Here is a 17,566-nt window from a genome sequence, read left to right as displayed (position 1 = left end):
GGGGACCCTGGCTGGCACTGCTGTAAGGAGGACTCTGGCTGGCACTGCTGTAAGAAGGACCCTGGCTGGCACTGCTGTAGGGGGCACCCAGGCTGGCACTGCTGTAAGGAGGACCCAGGCTGGCACTGCTGTAGGGGGGACCCAGGCTGGCACTGCTGTAGGGGGGACCCAGGCTGGCACTGCTGTAGGGAGGACTCTCGCTGGCACTGCTGTAGAGGGGACCCAGGCTGGCACTGCTGTAGGGAGGACTCTAGCTGGCACTGCTGTAGGGAGGACTCTAGCTGGCACTGCTGTAGGGGGGACCCAGGCTGGCACTGCTGTAGGGAGGACCCTGGCTGGCACTGCTGTAGGGAGGACTCTAGCTGGCACTGCTGTAGGGGGGACCCAGGCTGGCACTGCTGTAGGGAGGACTCTGGCTGGCACTGCTGTAGAGGGGACCCAGGCTGGCACTGCTGTAGGGAGGACTCTAGCTGGCACTGCTGTAGGGGGGACCCTGGCTGGCACTGCTGTAGGGAGGACTCTAGCTGGCACTGCTGTAGGGGGGGCTCAGGCTGGCACTGCTGTAGGGAGGACTCTGGCTGGCACTGCTGTAGGGGGGACCCAGGCTGGCACTGCTGTAGGGAGGACCCTGGCTGGCACTGCTGTAGGGGGGACCCAGGCTGGCACTGCTGTAGGGAGGACCCTGGCTGGCACTGCTGTAGGGGGGACCCAGGCTGGCACTGCTGTAGGGAGGACCCTGGCTGGCACTGCTGTAGGGAGGACTCTAGCTGGCACTGCTGTAGGGGGGACCCAGGCTGGCACTGCTGTAGGGAGGACTCTGGCTGGCACTGCTGTAGGGGGGACCCAGGCTGGCACTGCTGTAGGGAGGACCCTGGCTGGCACTGCTGTAGGGGGGACCCAGGCTGGCACTGCTGTAGGGGGGCCCAGGCTGGCACTGCTGTAGGGAGGACTCTGGCTGGCACTGCTGTAGGGGGGACCCAGGCTGGCACTGCTGTAGGGAGGACCCTGGCTGGCACTGCTGTAGGGGGGACCCAGGCTGGCACTGCTGTAGGGGGGACCCAGGCTGGCACTGCTGTAGGGAGGACTCTAGCTGGCACTGCTGTAGGGGGGACCCAGGCTGGCACTGCTGTAGGGAGGACTCTAGCTGGCACTGCTGTAGGGGGGACCCAGGCTGGCACTGCTGTAGGGGGGACCCAGGCTGGCACTGCTGTAGGGGGGACCCAGGCTGGCACTGCTGTAGGGGGGACCCAGGCTGGCACTGCTGTAGGGAGGACTCTGGCTGGCACTGCTGTAGGGGGGACCCAGGCTGGCACTGCTGTAGGGAGGACCCTGGCTGGCACTGCTGTAGGGGGGACCCAGGCTGGCACTGCTGTAGGGGGGACCCAGGCTGGCACTGCTGTAGGGAGGACTCTAGCTGGCACTGCTGTAGGGGGGACCCAGGCTGGCACTGCTGTAGGGAGGACTCTGGCTGGCACTGCTGTAGGGGGGACCCAGGCTGGTACTGCTGTAGGGAGGACCCAGGCTGGCACTGCTGTAGGGGGGACCCAGGCTGGCACTGCTGTAGAGGGGACCCAGGCTGGCACTGCTGTAGGGGGGACTCTGGCTGGCAATGTTTGTAAGGACACTCTCCATGAAAATACATGGTCATATATAAAGAGCTGCCTAGTGTCCGTTTCCAGGCTGAGTGGACTCCTCCTCTTCTTTCAGTTTACAGCTTTATTGTATGATCCTGGCGTTTCTCCTGATCTAGAGTAACATGGCGCACAGCTTGTAACATTTCGGCCAGTTCGCTGCACATACTACAAGAGTATCAGTTGGTCTCTACAAATATGGCGCCGCGCTTACATCCTGCGCCTCATGGTATCAACCTGATTATCGCTCTAGTGATGGATGGACATAATGCGGTACAGCTGGGAAAAGAATCGCGCATGCGCAGTTGCTGTTTCTACACAGGGCGTCATGGCGACTGTGTCTGAGCTGAGAGCCGGTGAGTGCGGCGATTCTTTATCATGTAACAGAAGGCTCTGCGTTATGTGTTGACGTGAATGCGGCCACTGGCATCGTCCGTCTGTACCTCACACCTCGTGTATGAACCTTCTGCCTGGAAGCCTCCTGAGCCAGGTGTAACTTCCCACCATGGAGGCGCCTGTTCTGGTTACCATGGCTACACTGGGAATGCTCCACTCCAGTCATTCCTGGGGTCTCTGGAGGTGGATGAGTGCAGCAGTCTGACTTTTGCACCTCTCCCATAGGGATTGAATTTAGTTGGGGTGCACCTGCTCGGCCTCCGCTCCGCTCCACTCAGGAAGGGTGGGGACACACACAGATCCTCCAGTTCGATGATACCTTGTAATATAAGGAATTACCTATTAATCAAATTTGTTATCTAGATCTATAGCCCTAGTTCAGGGATGTCAAACTCGAACACACAGAGGGCCAAAATGAAAAACTTGGACAAAGTCATGGGCCAGCCAGTATACAGTATAATGACCCCTGCGTAGTCCTCCATACAGAATAATGGGCCCCGCGTAGTCCTCCATACAGAATAATGGGCCCCTGCGTAGTCCTCCATACAGAATAATGGGCCCCGCGTAGTCCTCCATACAGAATAATGGGCCCCGCATAGTCCTCCATACAGAATAATGGGCCCCGCATAGTCCTCCGTACAGAATAATGGGCCCCACATAGTCCTCCGTACAGAATAATGGGCCCCACATAGTCCTCCGTACAGAATAATGGGCCCCACATAGTCCTCCGTACAGAATAATGGGCCCCACATAGTCCTCCGTACAGAATAATGGGCCCCACATAGTCCTCCGTACAGAATAATGGGCCCCACATAGTCCTCCGTACAGAATAATGGGCCCCACATAGTCCTCCGTACAGAATAATGGGCCCCACATAGTCCTCCGTACAGAATAATGGGCCCCACATAGTCCTCCGTACAGAATAATGGGCCCCACATAGTCCTCCGTACAGAATAATGGGCCCCACATAGTCCTCCGTACAGAATAATGGGCCCCACATAGTCCTCCGTACAGAATAATGGGCCCCACATAGTCCTCCGTACAGAATAATGGGCCCCACATAGCCCTCCATGCAGACTAATGGGCCCCACATAGCCCTCCATACAGACTAATGGGCCCCACATAGCCCTCCATGCAGACTAATGGGCCCCACATAGCCCTCCATGCAGACTAATAGGCCCCACATAGCCCTCCATGCAGACTAATGGGCCCCACATAGCCCTCCATGCAGACTAATGGGCCCCACATAGCCCTCCATGCAGACTAATGGGCCCCACATAGCCCTCCATGCCGACTAATGGGCCCCACATAGCCCTCCATGCCGAATAATGGGCCCCACATAGCCCTCCATGCCGAATAATGGGCCCCACATAGCCCTCCATGCCGAATAATGGGCCCCACATAGCCCTCCATGCCGAATAATGGGCCCCACATAGCCCTCCATGCCGAATAATGGGCCCCACATAGCCCTCCATGCCGAATAATGGCCCCACATAGGGGTGGTGGTTCTGGCATCGCAGTCCAAATAAACCACCCTGCGGGCCAGATTTGGCCCAGGGGCCAGAGTTTGACATGTATGCCCTATTTAAAGAGAACCTGTCACTTGTTTTATGGCTTATAAACCATGTCCATCACCTTTAAAATCATGTAAATAGGGATCCTGCAACCCCTTTATATCCTCAGAAGTGCCCATGCTGACCTCTGAAAAAGTGCTTTATTTATGTCCTGTGCTGCATGTAAATTGTGTGGTCTGGTCTGAAGGGCGAATCCAGATCACGCTCAGCATCACCCCGGTCCGTTCAAACTCCACCCCTTCTGTCTGAATGGAAGTGGATGATGTCTGTGTCATCCATGCAGTCTCGTGCCTGCGCATTGGAATCAGAAAGCTTTGCTCTTCACTGCCCATTGAACAGTCAGGGAGCTGGTGAGGGACAAGTGAGTGCTGCACCTGTCCATTACATGACTCCGCGCTGCCGGTCTCTGATTCCTCTGCGGCGGAGCGAGATTTCGGGTACTGCATGGACGACACAGAGACGTCATCCACTTTCATCTAGATAGAAGAGGCGGCAGTTGAAAAGACCAGCGCTGATCGTAATCCTGATTCACCCATCGGACCGGGCCACACAATTTACATACAGAGCGGGAAATGTATAAAACACTTTCAGAAGTATGCAGGGGCACTTCTGAGTATAAAGGTGTTGTAGGAATCCCATTTACATGATTTTAAAGGTGATGGACAGGTTTCATGAGCGAAAAAACTGGTGACCGAATTAAATCCTTTTAAAGGGAACCTATCATATTAATAGCCTATTCATAGGATGGGTCATCAGTATTAGATCAGTCGAGATCTGACTTCTTCTATACTGCTGTTAGCTGTGGTGCACTAAGTGTTACTGATATGTCCTCTGATGAATGCCGGACTGTAAGCACCCAGCTGATGGATGGGTGCTTGATGCCGGAACTCCACTCATCTCATATTAAAGACCTTCTTACAAGTATAGGTCATCAATATCCTAGCACTGAAAAAACCCTTTAAGTTCTACGTATTACCGGAACAGGTCTACTATACCTTAGTCCAGATGACAGCTGTTGAGGGTAGTAGTACTACAGACTAGTCAGTGCAACTACAATCTGTCACCTTATCCGACATGGGGCATGGAGAGGTACAATCAGGTGGGAGATGGTAATTGGAAAGCTTCATATTATGTGACAGATTCACTTTAAAGGGGTTTACCCATCTCATGAAGTGATCGCACTGTATCCACTTCTCAGATTTTATCAGTGGTCAGACCCCTACGGATCGACAAGTCATCACTTGTCCTGTGGGTAGATGGTAGCTTGTTTTCACTGGGGAACACCTTTTAATATGGATATAAATAGCCACTCTCAATACCTGTGCTTGTCTGGGGATTTGCTGTGTTGTTTTGTGTTACTATTCTTATATTTGATGTGTGTATGTTAGATGTAATATTTTCTTTATTTTACATCTTATTTTCTTCTTTAGTTTTGACAGATACGTTGGATAAAAGAGGGGTACTAGGACAGCTCAAAGCTCGGGTGCGGGCCGAAGTGTTTGCAGCACTGAATGACCAGAGTGAACCTACACCTGAGCTGTCACATGAAAATCTCCTGATTAATGAAATGATCAGAGAGTATCTTGAGTTTAATAAATATAAGCACTCCTCATCTGTTTTATCAGCAGGTACGGGCACCATTTCACCCGCTCTGGTATTGGGCTAAATTTTTAGTGATCAATGTTCTTTGCAGAGGGGAGGCCATAAGTGCCACCGTTTTATAATAGCATCACAGCTGCATCAAGAATTTTATTTATTCCATTTTTATTAATTCTAAAATTAATATGTACATGAACTGTCGCATGTTAAGTTATGCTTGTTTTCCAAATTATATATATTCCTTTTTTTTTTGGCAGAATCTGGTCTATCTGACGTCCCTCTGGATCGCTCTTTTTTAGCTAGAGAACTGAACCTTATTGAGGATTCAAGAGCTCAGTCAGTGTAAGAGAATTTATAAGTAACTCACCAAAAAGAAAAGAAAATTTATAAAACATCACAGGAAAAAAGGCATCCATATTCACCAAAACAACACAATATTAAAGGTTGTCCAGGCTTGGGGTTAAAGTCTGCAGTCACTTAAGCTGTCTTCTTCTGACTGGTCAATATCATAAAAGGGGGAAAAGTAAATACCCCCAGAGAAGAATTTCTAATGTCCCTATGGTTGAAGGGGAAATTAGCATATTAGGTGCCCTATACATTAAAAGCCCATGGCCCCGATTCATCAAAAGTAGCATTGTTCACCCCAGTCTTCATGGGCATGTGCTATAATCGGACATGCTTTATTCATTAACAGGTACACGCCTCTTAATGAATTGGGCATGTCTAAAAAGTGGTCATGAATTAGCTGACCTGTGACATCATGCCCCCGTCCCCACCCAGCCCCATCAATTTTGGCTAAACTGGCTTGAAAACTCCAAAAGTAGCAATCTTTTTTAGCAAGAAGTTTGCAATTTATTAAAGTGTTTTACAACTCAATACCAGTCTATGAGAGCCTCTTTCTAACCTTGTTCTGGCTCTTATAGACTTGCATTGAGAGCTTGTGACTTAACTTCTGACTTAATGTAGGGGAAGGGACCATATGTTGAAAGCACCACTCCAGCGCTGAAAAAAAACAAAAACCGCTGGAGTGGTGCTCTAAAGGGAACCTGCCAAGGGATTCATGCTGCTCAAACAGCTGGCAGCATAAATCCCAGCCTGACTGCACAATCGCAGCCTGGTATGCTATTCTGAAACGCTTCAGCATTTCAGAGGAAATGTACTATGAAGAGCCCCTGGCCGGCTATTCCCAGCACCACAGCAGGTGATTGACTAGTATCTCCCTATGTACAGACGAGGGAGAGACCTGGCAATCATATGCAGTGGCGCTGTGAAGAGCCAGTTGGGAATGTCTTTGGATTAGTTTCATCCCCGGTTGGTTCTTCAAAGTATATTTTCTCTTAAATGCTGGAATTTTCATAGAATTGTGCACCTGGCTTCAATCATGTAGCCTGACTCCGATTCATAATGGCAGATTAAATCACCTGACTGGTTCCCTTTTAAACTCTTGGATAGGATACAAAATTATTTTTGGGATTAGCATGAGCCTCAGGTTTAGTTCTAGGCTGTTCTATCATATTCTTCCATTTACAGACCTATCCTATATGGATTGCTGGCTCATTTCTTACATGGACACAGGGAGATGCCTTGTCCCTCCGTGCTGAGGCAATCCTCAAAGAGCTTTACACAGGCACACACTGAATACCCTGCCAACAGAAGTGCAAAAGGTAATTAAGAACTTTAATTTTATTTTCTTGCAAGTATGAATCTGACAGTCATAACAGGGGATTTTTTTCTTAATAGTTAGCAATCATGACAAGACCAGTGATCTAGGCATGTACAAGGTTTGGAAATGGAAATAATCAGTCAGTGATCATACCCCTTCTCCCTGCTGAGCGGAGTCTTGCAGAATAACTATATATTACAGCCAGGATGTCTAACCTATGGCACACGTGCCAGAGGGGGCACGTGCGCCATCTCCTCAGCATGGCCTGATGGGAGGGCACGCATGCAGAGGAGAGTGGCTGCGGCGCTAGTGAGAGGGGGATGGCGCTCGGGCTGAGGAGAGAGGCGGCGGCAGTGCTGAGGAGATAGTTCTACCTGTGGGCATGCGCTGTGATGGGGGTCACCAGTCTTTGGTGGGAGGATTGAGGGAGAGGGGTACAGTAGGGTCTTCATACTGTGGGGGTGTCATACTGTGTTTGGGGGCTCTTTTGTTTGCATCATACTTTATTATTGGTTTTATGAAAGGTTATTAACCTTTGTTATTACATATGTATATTAGGCCATTGGGCCATATGCTTTTTGCTGCTCTTGCATAACATTATATTATTCCACTATAATTCCAAAAATTTATCTTTTTGATAAGGAAAAACTTCCTCAGTTGTAGACATTTTTTAACAACTATCAAGGTTGGTCCTCTGTATTTGACTGTGACATCCCTGGTTTAAAGGGTTATTCTCATCATGATAAAGGGTTGCAGTTGCAAAGAGGTTGTAAAAACAAACAACTTTACAATTTTACTTTTAATTAAAAGTCCTCTCCATTCTCAAGAACAGACCTCCTCTGCAATCTGTGGCGAGTATCTTAGGTTTGGGGTGCAGCGCTTACAAGCTCTCTGCTATAGACTCTATAGCACGCTAATTTATGAGTTGTTTTTTTTAAACTAAAACCTCAGTATTCTGGTAAAATTGCTGCGTTGGCACTTTGCGATAAATAAGTTGGTTTTGGATTGCAGTTTGGGCACTCGATCTCTAAAAGCTTCTCTATCACTGCTATAAGACATAGATCACTACACCTACTCGCCGCACTTATAGGGGTACGAGCTATGGGGGACTCAGGATACCTTGTTTAGAGATAATTTGGGGGCCACAATAAATTATCTGTCCTGTGAATTCGTGATAAATGTATTTGATCAGATAAACCTTTAAAGGGGCTTCCACTACTCAGACAACCCCGTCTCAACTCAAGCTCTACGTCCTTGCACTGCCGGTGGAACAGAATATATTCAAGGGTGAGCTGGATAATAACTTATTTCTATTTCTGGCTTTTAAACTGTTTTTTTCAAAAATACCCCCGCATTTCAGAGTCAAACATTCCTGCCTGAGATGGGGCAGCATGTATCAGCTGTCATGTTCTTTTTAAGTTATATTTTTCCTGCAGTAGCTGTCTTCCAGTCATTGAAGTGACATGGAGTCTGTGATCAGTCAGTGCTCACTAGACATTGACCACGCTGTGATCACACCCACCGCTCGGTGTGTGTGTATGTATGTGTAATGTGTGTGGCTGTGATTACAGCGCTGACTGTCCACAACCCTGACATCTCATTTCTAATTAGATTGCTTCACGTTTAAAACAGTATTTACCATCAGATTATTACTATGGCTATAAGTAAATACCATTATGTTTGGTGACCATTTCCCTTTTAACCCCATAACGCTCAATGACGGACACTGCACGGCATGAGCGGGTGTAAGTTACTGCTCCTTGCCTCACAGTGTCCGTCATATGTTTTAACACGCTGTGCCAGTTCAGTGCCGACAGCTGTCTGAGAGCTGAGCGGAATGAGAAGGGGTACAGGGACTCATGCCATCGGTCCCTGCACCCAGATCACTGCGATCGGTCAGTCAATCTGACTGACCGATCACAGCATGATGGAGCAGGACACGCTGAAATCTCAACGTCTGCTGCTCTATACATGCTGGATGTCAGCACTAAACAGTCAGGAGCGGTGTCAGCGCTGCCCCTGGCTGTTAACCCCCTGAGCGCTGCTAGCGATCGCAGTGTTCAAGAGGCAGGCAGAGGGCTGGGAGCTCCCTCTGCCTTCAGGTCAGCGCCCCCGTGACGTCATCACGGGAGGCCGACCGTTGCCATGGTGAACTGGGGTCGCGACCTCCAGGTCACCAAGCTACGGAAAGCCCCTGAGACCAATGCACAGCATGGTCTCAGGAGCTTTCACTATAGATATAACGTATTACAATGCTAGTGCATTGCAATACATTATACTATTGAAAAAAGTGAAAGTCCCATAGTGGGACTAAGTAAAAAAGTTAAAAAAAAAAATTGTAAGAATCTTTAAAAAAAATGAATAAAAAAAAATAAATAAAAAATTACACTAATAAATAAAGATTTTTAGGTAAAAAAAAAAAAAATAAACAAAGAAGTACACATATTTGATATTGCCGCGTCCGGAACGATCCTATCTATAAACGTGTCTGACTAGTTAACCCTTTCAGTGAACAGCGTAAAAAAAAAAAGAAAAGAGAAACTGACTTTTCATTATACCGCTGGAAAAAAGTGGAATAAAACGCGATCAAAAAGACAGATGAAAATAAAAATGGTACCACTGAAAATGTCATCTTGTCAAAAATCAAGCCACCATACCGCTCCATCAGCCGAAAAATTAAAAAGTTACCGCGCTCAGAAGAAAGCGATGCAAAGATAATTATTTTTTCTATAAAATTTTTATTATGTAAAAGTGCAAAAAACATAAAAAATTTACATAAATGTGGTACCGCTGTAAAGGTACTGACCCGAAGAATAAAGCTGCCTTATCAATTTTACCAGACAAGTAACAACAACAACAAAAAAAAAAATCCTGAATTGTTTTTGTTCATTCTGCCTCCCAAAAATCAGAATAGAAAGCGATCAAAAAATGTAATTTGCCCGAAAATGGTGCCAATAAAAACGTCAACTTGTCCCGCAAAAAACGAGCCGTCACATGGCTGTCGGCCGAAATATGGAAAAATTATAGCTCTCTAAATATGGCGCTGCAAATATTAGGTTTTGTAAAAAAAAAAAAGCGTCTTTTAGTGTGTGACAGCTGTCAATCATAAAAACCCGCTATAGATCTGGTATCGCTTTAATCGCACCGACCCGAAGAATAAAGTCGCCTAATCACTTTTATACTGCACGAGGAACGGCGTAAAAAATAAATAAAACCAATTCTTCACCTGCTGCTGATTTGTTTATTCTGCCTCCTAAAGATCACAGTAAGGCTCGGCGCACATGTACCCTGCACTCTGCGCTGAGCGATTACACCGGGGTTTCTGTGTAAATCTCGGAAATAAGTGATTCAGACGGAAACCCCTGACGGCAGATGGAGGCACCGTGGACTCCGTCTGACCTATGATTTGGCGGTGTTCATCTTTTTAGGCATAAATAAAAGCGCGGTCAGCCACAGTTTTGTGCACCTCCTGAAAAGGACAATGCTGAACAGAGGCCAGACGGAGTCCAGAGTAACTCTGCTGCCTCATCTCATTATAGTGAATGGATCCTTCCAGGGTTTCATCTGAATCACGTCATTCGGAGATTTAGATGGAAACCCCAAAGTAAGTGCTCATTGTAGAGCGTTGGATAAATGTGATCTAAAATGTTATGTAAAATGTTCCCAATAAAAGCTTCAGATAAAAGCCCCCACTCAGGTCTGTCATGTGTTAATGGAAATATAGGGGGCTTCCACGTTACTGCTAGTACAAAGGCTCTGGAAAAGCTAAATGGCTCCTTGCCCCCCAAAAGAAATTCAGAAAATTCTGCACTTCCAAATCCCCCAGCCCTTCTGATCACCGCAGTGTGTCTAAACCACATTTAGTGTCCACATGTTTGGCAGGGGTATAATTTCCAAACTGGGGTCACTTGAGGGGGGATTCTGCTCTTCTAACATTTAGGGGCTCTGTGTATGGAGTCCGCAAACTATTCTAGGAAAATCTGCGCTCCAGGAGGCAAATAGCGCTCCGTCGTCCCTCCCGAGTGTCGCCGTGTGGCCAAGCCGTACTGTACAGCCACATGTGAGGTATTGTCACATTTAGCAGAAATTATGGGACAAATTTTGGTGCCATTTTTATCCATTATCCCAGTGTGAAAATGTCAAATCTGGGGCTAAAACAAATTTTTTTTTGGGTAAAAATGTAATTATTTTTTCCTCACTGCTCAATGGAATAAAATTCTGTGACACACCATTGGTGTCAGTATGATCACTGCACCCCTAGATGAATTCATTGAGAGGTGTAGTTTGTAAAATGGGGTCATTTATGGGGGAATCTGTTGTTCTTGCACATCAGGGGATCTCCTAGTGGGTCATGGCACCCTCAAACCATAACAGTAAAATCTGTACTATAATATGGTGCTCCTTCCTTTCTGACCTTTGCACTGTGCCTCAAAAGTAGTTGCCAATTATGTGTAGGGTATTGGCGTACTCAGGAGAAATTGCACAACAAAATGAGTGGTAAATTTTCTCCTGTTACCCTTGTGAAAATAAAAAATTTGGTGCTAAAAGAAAATTTTTATTTATTTTTTTTTCTTTTTATTATTTTCACGCCTCTACGTTATAAACTTCTGTGAAGCACCTGGTGGTTCAAAGTGCTCACCATACATCTAGATAAGTTCATTGAGGGGACTAGTTTCCAAAATAGGGTCACTTGTTGGGGGTTTCCACTGTTTAGGCACATCAGGGGCTCCCCAAACGCAACATGGCGTTCACTGATTATTTTGAATTCAAAAAGTCAAATGGCGCTCCTTCCCTTTCGAGCCCTGCCGTGCACCCAAGCAGTGGTTTTCTGCCACATATAGGGTATCGGTGTGCTCAGGAGAAATTGCACAACAACTTTTGGGGTCCATTTTCTCCTTTTACCCTTGCGAAAATAATAAAAAATTGGTCGAAATTTAATTTTTAGTGAAAAAAAGTTCAATGTTATTTTTTTTTCTTCCTCATTGCTTCAGTTCCTGTGAAGCACCTGAAGGGTTAATAAAGTTCTTGAATGTGGTTTTGAGCACCTTGAGGGGTGCAGTTTTTAGAATGGTGTCACTTTTGGGTATTTTCTGTCATATAGACACAAAGTCACTTCAAATAAGTCACTAAAAAAAAAAAAAAAAAAAAAAACCTGCTGCAAAAGGCATTTTGTGAACCAAGATTTAGGAAGTTCATTTTTGAAATGCTATTAACTGGTCAACGAATTAAGTAAAGTAAAATGCAAATTAATTACATAAATCACTTCGATCAGAATTTTTATTAACATCCATAAAGAATCACTGCTGACTGTGCTTTTCTGCATTTTTTTTCTGATAATGTGTGACAGCTTTGTTTTCAAAGCCAATAAATCAGAAGTTTTGCAAATAACTTTGTAGTTCTCATATCTTCTACTCTCAGGGGACCTTCATTACATCACTCCTTTCAGTATTGTCTCCTGGTTCTGGAAAAGTTTGGGGTTTGTATATCATCACTGCGTTCTTCTATTCGCCTTCCCTTGTTCCATGTATACTGGTTACGGTGCTTCCCTTCACAGTCTGGGTCCCAGGCAGAGTTCAGTATAGGAGGCATCGGGGCTTTTCCCCTTTTCTCTGCTGTATTTTTACAGCATGACTATGTGTTCAGCCTTCAGTCTATCAATGTATGGCCATCTCTGCTCCTGGACACTCTTTCTCCTAGCATACAAAGTAGCATTGTTTTCTGGCACGACTAGACATCGCCTCCTGGAAGTCCCATTTCTTGTACCTCTAGAGTCCATACATATTTTTGACATTGTAATCCTCTCAAATGTATGTCTTTGATAAAGAGATGGGCTTGTATAACAAATTTGCTGGCAGATACCGATGATACTTTCTTTAGTTCATAGGAAAACCATGGTGTTGGTTTTGCGTAAAGTATCTTTAGAGCTTGCACCCTCAACACAGGCCACATTCATGAGAACTTTCATGAATTTACAGTTCTTCCTCTGATAATTTTCTTGCCCCCTCTGCATCTGCACTTTATCGATGTATTTCTGAATATTTCAGTCCATTCAGCTTTGTGAGAACCTACTCTCCAGCAATATCCTCATCTAAAAGTACCTTTGAAGGAGAGCTTGCAGGTCCTGTCTATGCAGGTCACATCCATGAGAACCTCCATGAATTCACAGTTCTTCCGCTGATCATTTTCTTGGCCCCTCTGTACTTTATCTCTGTATTTCTGACTATTTGAGTCCATTCAGCTTCATAAGAACCTACTCTCCAGCAATATCTTCATCTAAAGTACCTTTGAAGGAGAGCTTGCACCCTCCTGTCCACGAGGCCCACATCCATGAGAACTTCCATGAATTCACGCTTCTTTCTCTGATAATTTTCTTGGCCCCTCTGCACTTTATCCCTGTATTGCTGATTATTTATGAGTCCATTCAGCTTCATGAGAACATACTCTCCAGCAATATCTCCGACTGTCCTAAGGATGTACTTTTCCAGCCAGAACATGTTTTCAGCTCCAAATAAAACCGTCACTTTAGAGATCAAAGCAACAAAATCACCTTCTGAGCAGAAAATGACTGAAGGTTCTCAGAAAGTTAGAACCTAGTGACATCACAATTCTTTTGAACAGGTTACCATGGCAACCTAATAGATAATGAGGCTGTAACCTGGCATATAAAGATGGAGTTCTGTTCTATATTCACTAATTAATAAGTCATATAGTAACTAAATGGTGTTATATAAAAGCTAAATATTTGATATGGATCTGCAAAAATTGCAGCTGCTTAATTAAGTTTAGCACATCATTACACAAATTTGTCTAGACTCCCCCATACATTTTAAACTAAAGTTGGATGAACCTGATAATCCGTAGGATTGGATGATGTGTACCCCACTGATCAGCTGTTATTTGCTCTGGCAAACACTGTGCAAAGCACCGCTCCATTCATTGTGTAGCAGTCGCTGCTGGGTGCTGCAGAGCAGCTCCTATCAAAAGAATAGGAGCTGTTGTACAGTACCCACAGTTCCCTGCAGCAGCCACTACACATTGATTGGAGATGATGTATGATGCATTTTTAAGTAGGTTTAGTGGTTGGAGAGTACGGGCCTATATCAGTGGTGGCGAACCTATGGCACGTATGCTAGATAGTGATGGGCAGTCCGGCTCTTTTTGATGATCTGGCTCTTATGGCTCTGCTCACCAAAAAGAGCCGGCTTTTTTTGGATCCCTATTAAATGTGTTCACCATGGCTGAACACATATTTAGGATTCGCATAGATGCTGCCGAAACTCTGCCCACCCCATGACTTAAACTCCAACCATTCGCCATTAGCCAATTAAAGTGAAGAGTGGGCTTAGTTTGGGTGGGCGGAGTTATGGCCGCCGAACACTGTAATTTTACGCCCAGTGAGAGCCATTCAGAGAAGCTGGTGGCTCTCGCTGGGGTGTCGGATCGTTCGCGACCAACACATCACTAGTACCTGAGGGGGAACGCAGAGCCCTCCCGGTGGGCACGCGTGCCATGTTTTCGGCGCCGCCACTCTCCTCAAGCCGTGCGTCATCCCCCTCTCACTAGTGCCGCGGGCACTCTCCTCTGCACGCGCGCCCTCACATCAAGACGCGGGTGCGGACGGCCCACTATACGGTATGAAGGACTGTGCGGGGCCATTGTACAGTCACATACTGTGATGGGGTCACCATTCTTTGGTTGGGGGATTGAGGGAGAGGGGTACAGTAGGGTCATCATACTGTGCTTGTGGAGGAATTCACTGTGGAGGTGTCATACTGTGTTTGGGGGTCACTTTTGTTTGCCGCATACCAGGGTGGATTTGATTTAAATCTAACTGATTTAAATCACGATTTAAATCACGATTTAAATCACTCGTCAGTAAGGCTTGATTTAAATCAAAGTTTCTACCTAAACTAGTTCTTGCTACTTTAACATGCAAGTAGATGAAGATTTTTAGAATCACTTTTTATATTACTTTTTTCTCCCCAGTTTAATGGGTTAATCATTCATATTTGGACACCACTGTTCTGTTGTACTTAGGAAGGAGAAAAATAATCCTGACCTTAATAACAATTTAAATAGATTTATTCAACTGAAACAATAACAACATTACAGCATAAGTTATTTGCTTAAACAAACATCCATGTTTGTTAACTAATTTGGCTAAACAATATATATATATATTTTAAGAAACTTAGACTGTCAGCCCAGCCGACACATGAAAAACTTAAATACTACTGTCCCTGCTGTCCTCTGTAGCTCACTCGTCGTCATCTTCATCATCTTCTTCTTCTTTGTTCCTATTCATAATCTGGAAAAGAAAAACAAGCTTTCCTGCTTTATTGGGTCCCAACCGATTTCTCAATTTAGAATGAATGAGTCCAAAGGAAGAGAATATTCTTTCAACGCCTGCAGAAGAAGCTACTGCTGTTAAAAGTGAAATCATTACTTGAACAGTCTCTAAATCCAAGCGCTTAAGTGACTTCCCCCAGTTTACTGGTGTGACCTTCCTTAAAATATCTTCAGCAAACATATATTTCTTGAATGGTTCCCCCTTAGCTCTGAAGTTTATTATAGCTGGCATTAAAGATGGATGATTGCTGGATACCCATGTCATAGCTAACTCCTCTTCCTCAGCACTTAGGTTTTGACCCTGATATTGGATATTGACAATATTTGCCAAAAAATGAGCTGGAGTCAGTGCTTGTCCCATTCGTTTGTTTACTGCTTGTAATTTAATTCTGTCCATGTGTAGTTCTGTTTTTAAGTGTTCACTCAGTTCCTTCCAAATTTCAACAGCATCCGCAATAAAACAGCTATTTTTCTGTATTTTGTTTAAAGCTTGAGAGATGGGTTTCAGGAAGCTCAGCATATGTTCAACATTTCTCTTAAGCCCAATGTTGAGGATTTTGGCCGTGACAGTGCCATCTATTTTATCTCGATTTTCTTCACAAAGTGTCATCAGAATAGGCCAGTTTTTGATATACCGCTCAAAACAGTCCACCACAGAGTTCCATCTAACATCTTGTGGGAGCGTTAGCTTGGTTCCACCCATCCTTTTCAGAGCTGCTGCAGCAAAATGATTATTACGGAAGTATTTAGCAATTTCAACAACATTAGCCTTTATTTCTGGAACACTTAAGTCTTTGGCTAAGAGGTGCAGCAAATGAGCACTGCAACCATATGTTATTATATAAACAATAGAACCGAATTCTATGGTAATGTAACATCCACATATTTGGTATTACGGGTACTCTACTGTATAACACATAGCCTATAAAGAATATAGAGTATCTACCCAAACAGAGACAATTCTTCAATGATATATAAATGATATTAAAACATCAAGATTTATTAGAACATTTAAAAGACATATCAATATAGATAAAAATAGCAGGCCATCAGGGGTTGAATACACACGAACAGTGCAGCAAACAGAAGTAAGTCCTCATGGAGAGATCTGACCAAGAATACACAGGCTTGCAAGGTGATGTGTATTTGTTACGAATCAAGAATCACCCTGCATGGGTGAGCCTCACAAACAAACTTGTTTGTGTGATCAGGAATATGATCACGTGATTATTGAGTACCTAGTGAGGCTTTCTTACTGACCTTTGATGTTTTGCAGGCTTGTGTTTTTGGTGGCTCTACAGTTTGTAATTTTGTACCTCGTTGTACATGTATGTAATTTATTCTTGATTCGTAACAAATACACATCACCTTGCAAGCCTGTGTATTCTTGGTCAGATCTCTCCATGAGGACTTACTTCTGTTTGCTGCACTGTTCGTGTGTATTCAACCCCTGATGGCCTGCTATTTTTATCTATATTGATATGTCTTTTAAATGTTCTAATAAATCTTGATGTTTTAATATCATTTATATATCATTGAAGAATTCTCTGTTTGGGTAGATACTCTATATTCTTTATAGGCTATGAACCATATGTTATTAGCAGCTTTGTATTCCCTCCCTGCTCTTCTAAATTTCTTCTCATCTTGGATACGTTTGCAGCATTGTCAGTGACCAAACTGCGTACTAGACATTTGAATTTTTGTTCACATGCTGTTATAGCTTTTACTGCCACTTCTTGTAAGTATTCTGCTGTGTGTGCATTTCCTGACGTATCAGTTGTTTGTGCAAGGAAGACTTTACCTTCTTCTGTTGTTATACAAGCACATACAATAGGATCATTGTGGACATTACTCCACCCATCAATACTTAGGTTAACAATTTTACCCTCCAGAGCTGTTGCACATTGCTCCATTTCTCTGTCATACACTTGATCCAGCAGTTTCCCTGCAACATCAGCTCTGCTGGGTGGACTGTATCCTGGTCTCAGTGACTGAACCATATTAATGAAATGTGGGTTCTCAGTCAGACGGAAAGAAGAGTTCGTTGCATAAATAAACTGGGCAATTTTTTCATCAATCAACTCTTTTTCTAATCTGCTAGTTCTTATCACAAACCTATCTATGGTGGTTCCAGGAGGTAAAGGTTTTTTCTTCCTTTTGGGTGATGGTGATATGTGGCTGTGGGTGTCTGATGATGATGCTGCTGCTAATGAAGCACTATCCTGGATGGATAACTCTGAAACTGTAGAACAGGATGATGGTGATCTTGGAGGTGGATAGTTTCCAGAATCCATGAATTCCCCTAAACAAAAAAAGTCAATGCTGTTATTTTATTGTTTATACAATTTCTGCTT

General features: G+C 44.8%; 1 protein-coding gene across 2 annotated transcripts in view; it reads left to right on the top strand.

The window, feature by feature from the left end:
• Positions 1–1,888: 1,888 nt before the first annotated feature.
• Positions 1,889–17,566, top strand: part of CEP20 (centrosomal protein 20) — a 95,900-nt gene continuing 80,222 nt past the window's right edge. Inside the window, exons 1-4 of one of the 2 annotated variants that reach the window (XM_073647681.1) lie at positions 1,889–1,987; positions 5,032–5,229; positions 5,458–5,542; positions 6,731–6,864. In XM_073647681.1, coding sequence (XP_073503782.1) covers positions 1,891–1,987; positions 5,032–5,229; positions 5,458–5,542; positions 6,731–6,864 — 514 coding nt within the window. In that variant the 5' untranslated portion in view covers positions 1,889–1,890. Of the gene's footprint in view, positions 1,988–5,031; positions 5,230–5,457; positions 5,547–6,730; positions 6,865–17,566 lie in introns of those variants that run through there. The other variant, XM_073647682.1, reaches the window with a different exon arrangement.

The sequence above is a fragment of the Phyllobates terribilis genome, unplaced genomic scaffold (genome assembly GCF_046119375.1).
Source record: "Phyllobates terribilis strain yellow unplaced genomic scaffold, ASM4611937v1 Scaffold_9__5_contigs__length_417890890, whole genome shotgun sequence".
Lineage (NCBI taxonomy): Eukaryota > Metazoa > Chordata > Amphibia > Anura > Dendrobatidae > Phyllobates > Phyllobates terribilis.
The sequence above is the reverse complement of the archived record's forward strand: the minus strand, read 5'-3'. Positions and strand labels throughout refer to the sequence as shown.